The sequence below is a fragment of the Cicer arietinum genome, chromosome 1, assembly GCF_000331145.2.
Source record: "Cicer arietinum cultivar CDC Frontier isolate Library 1 chromosome 1, Cicar.CDCFrontier_v2.0, whole genome shotgun sequence".
Taxonomy (NCBI): Eukaryota; Viridiplantae; Streptophyta; class Magnoliopsida; order Fabales; family Fabaceae; genus Cicer; species Cicer arietinum.
The window spans coordinates 2,807,188-2,811,028 of record NC_021160.2 but is presented as its reverse complement, the minus strand read 5'-3'; the positions used below and the strand labels follow the sequence as shown (position 1 = coordinate 2,811,028).

The 3,841-nt window shown below is 35.5% G+C and overlaps 1 protein-coding gene across 1 annotated transcript; it reads right to left on the bottom strand.

The window, feature by feature from the left end:
• Positions 1 to 560: 560 nt before the first annotated feature.
• On the bottom strand, positions 561 to 3,835 carry LOC101513197 (putative disease resistance protein At3g14460). Its single transcript, XM_012713809.2, has 3 exons — positions 2,087 to 3,835; positions 1,714 to 1,787; positions 561 to 987 (listed from the first exon to the last, which is right to left on the bottom strand). Exon 1 carries the CDS (start codon positions 3,761 to 3,763, stop codon positions 2,117 to 2,119), a length of 1,647 nt encoding a protein of 548 aa, XP_012569263.1. The 5' UTR covers positions 3,764 to 3,835; the 3' UTR covers positions 561 to 987; positions 1,714 to 1,787; positions 2,087 to 2,116.
• Between the last annotated feature and the right edge of the window lie 6 nt (positions 3,836 to 3,841).

Here is a 3,841-nt window from a genome sequence, read left to right as displayed (position 1 = left end):
CGCAGTGATTTTACTATAACTATATTAAGTCAAACATAATTTTGTAAAACCCCGTAATTCTAGTAAACCAAACATGATACTCAATACACTAATTTGGATCCTAAGAATCACAAGGAAAATGATGTTGTTTAAACTTATAATTATACTTGCAAAACGTCTTCTCATCCTATATAATGAACTGGTGACTTAATTTCAGTCTTACACGTTATAGTTGTTTGAAAATAGATAGGAGTAGTACGATATACCAAACACTCCTACCAAGTCAAACACAAGCACATTTGCATATATCCTATTGAACGAGTTATTAAATTAATATAGATATATATTTACTTTCATGCTTATTTTATTCAATCAGGTAAGAAGAGAGAAGTATTCAATTAGTGTGGCATTCAGTTGGTTATGCACACTTAGCTTCTACTCTGAGGGTATTATCTAAATAAATGCCAATTGTTTATAGAGTAATTTATGTTTAATAAAAAAAAACATTGCATTCTGAATAAATAAATAAAAACACAGCATTATGATAATGCATATCTAGGAGTGTTATTTGGAATAGTATGTCAGATAACATTTCTATGAGCAAATATTATTTGAACTTCGAAAGTCATTGATTTGAGTTAACATTTTTCTGAAGTATTATATAAAGTTTAAAACATAATAAACTCAAAATAGCATCTCCCTCTCAGTATTTTTTGTATTGCAAATTCTAAACTAAACAAATCATAACAATAATATTTAGTAAAGTTCCCAATACCTTAAGAAAACTTAAGATACTCTTATATACTCCCACTTCCACATATATCATAAATATAACTTCTTTATCACACATATTCTTGGAAACAGAACATGAAGCACGCAAATAACAGGGCTGAGGTGCCGTCTCTCCAGTTACAATCTCCACAAACTAATATTGTTCTCTTCCAAATAATTGATTTTGAAATTCTCTTCAATAAACTTTATGACATGGTCTGTTTTGTTTAAGCACACCTGCAAAAAGATCTTAAGTGTAAAGATCTACTAATATCAAATCTTTTAAAATAAAAAGAGTATCATTGTTCGAGGTTGACATAACAAAGAAACAAAATCTCCTACTTAGAATTATCATTGCACACATTCTATCCATTAACACATTTGGCATGTTTCCACTAGGCTTGTTTTTGGAGAAAAATGTTTTTCCATCAGGCTAATCAAAGCTTTTTAATATTTCACAACTAATAAGGTCCTTTGGAAAAGTTATGTATATAAAAAGGAAAAGGCAGCTTTTCAGCTCATGAATTTCACTTAAATCATTATTGCCTATATAGTTTCAGCATTTCAGTGAAGGTTTTCCAGAACCAGTGTCACATTTATATGTGAGACAATTTGGTTATTTAGCACTTTGCAGGCAAAAGGAGCATAAAAAATGTGCATTTCGTAAAGGACAACAAAAGGAGTAGAGGTCAAGTACCATTTGTTTAATGACAACAAAATTTTCAGTAATAAGTCTTGCAATTGAAGATGTCAACTGTTTGAAAGGAATTAACAATGGGAGTCCTTTTCGTAAATGTTTGAAATTTTGATGCAAATATTTTCCTATGGAAGTCTTTTAGCATCATAATATTGACGCCAAAAGATGTAAATAATCAATTTAGTGAAAGTGTTGTCTTATCCATGAAGAAGTGTTCCAGTGAAACTAACTATCTATTGCATTAGAAGATAAGTTAAAGAACTCACATGGTTGTACAAACCAAAAGCAACCCGATTGATATTCTCAGCACAATCAACAAGGGAGTTAGCTACTTCAATATCTGTAGAACAGAAAGAAAAAAAAATTTAAGATCAGACAACATCCTTGTCCTACTACTAACTATAATATCATTGACACGTGCCCACAAAAATAATGAGATATTTGCTTAGATAATCTTTACTTGAAAATATGAAATAAAATATTTGTTATGACTCTAGGCCTATACGACCTCTTACAACAAACGGCAAACAACATGAACAAGAGACGGATGTTTACGATAAATAAAGTAGATACAAAAGATGCAGAATATGAGTGAAATTGGGAAGTCGCATTAAAATTAAGGCAAAGTAGAGAAATCACCATTGAAAATCCAAGTTGAAGTTTCTAAATTCATGTGCAGTGAAACACAATGCTTTGGATGTGGGAAATTTTGGGCCAAATTTGCGGATGTTTCATGCGGCACCGTTCTTCCAGCAGTGGACATCCAATGATTTGAAGTATTGTTAGAGTAGCAGGCAGCCTTTCTCCCGCCATATTCTCCAGCTTGTAACAAAATAGAATTGCTAAGTGTTGGAGGGAAGTGAGGTGGAGAAGCTCCGTGCAGTCCAACGTGTGCAAACTTGACATATGGCATAGCGTTAGAGAGGTAAGGGAGGGAGGCAGCAACGCACAATCCTTATTGGGGAAGGACTCCACACCATCACAACGACCAATTTTAAGATGGGTGAGCGTGTCCATCAAACTTAGAGATGGGCTCCTCATTAACTTCTCACATTTCTCTATATCAAGTGATCTCAAGCTAGGCGGCACACCACCTTCACAAAACGTCTCCATTTCTGGGCAATTCCATATACTCACGATTTCTAAATTCCGGAGAAGAGTATTTGCGTGACAAGTCAATGACTTTAAATTGACACAATCGAAGACAAGCAATGATCTCAAGTTGGGCGCTGACAATCCATCTCTTGCAAATGAAACTAATTTGGGGCAATTGGTAATCAAAATTTCGTTAAGATTTTGAAGAATCTTCGAAGCGGATATACATTCTAGATTTTCACAGTGCCAGATGTTGAGACTACGGAGTCTGGGAAAGGTCTCCAGTGGGAGGGTTGTCAGAGAATCACAACTACTCTCTATATGCAACCGTTGAAGTGACTCGTGCTGCTGCTTTTGCTTTGGAAAATCTAGATTTCTACAATCTGTGATGGACAAACTGTTTAAGGATGCGGGTAAACAATCTCCAGGAAACGATATCGCAGACGAACAATTCTTGATCTCGATCCTTACAATTTTCAGGGAAATCGGTAGGGTGATGGCAATGACTTCAAAGAAGGACTCCGTTGCCTCTCTTCCTTGAATTTCGATGTCTTCCAATGAAAGGGGTAGCTCTTGCAACATTACTTTATTGCTTTCACGTATCGCTAATTTGCGGATGGCATGAGCACTTGGGAGACACGAAGCAAGTTGGTCGCATTGTGAAATCTGAATTGTTTCCAAAGCAGGAAGATGAGATGGCAAATCTCCCCTCAATACGGGACAACGATGAATCACAAGAGACTTGAGTACAGGAAAATATGCATTTGAGTCATGCGGATGATGCCACACTTCCCAACATGGCATCTTATCAAACTGAAGACGTTCAAGGGAGGGAAAGATAATCCCTGAAAAGGAATCACCACGTTCAAGGGAGGGAAAGATAATCCCTGAAAAGGAATCACCGTATTCAGATGCAATAGTCTCCAACATACTCATTCTACTGATTCTCAATTTCTTGAGAGAGCGTAATTGTCCAAGTGGTGGAAGAATACAACAATTATGACAATCAGACAAATATAACTCAGTCAAATTGTGGTAGGAAGGATCTCCAACCCATTCTGGAAATCTCGTGCCTCTATATCCACATATAGACACCTTTTTTAGGTTCTTGGCAGGTTGTAACTTGTCAAGTATATCCATATCACTTTGTGAATTTGTAAATTGGTCTTTTGCATTACCAGACCATTCAAAAGATAATTCTTCAAGGTACTTCTTATCCATTATTTTCGCTTGTGATGCTTCAAAGTTGTCGGTAACATTCTCTAATTTACTAATGGAAAGTGATCCGTGAAGATTTGA

Bases quoted from the DNA above. Each gene is read 5' to 3' on its own strand.
- LOC101513197 (XM_012713809.2), bottom strand. From the start codon at position 3,763: ATGGATAAGAAGTACCTTGAAGAATTATCTTTTGAATGGTCTGGTAAT.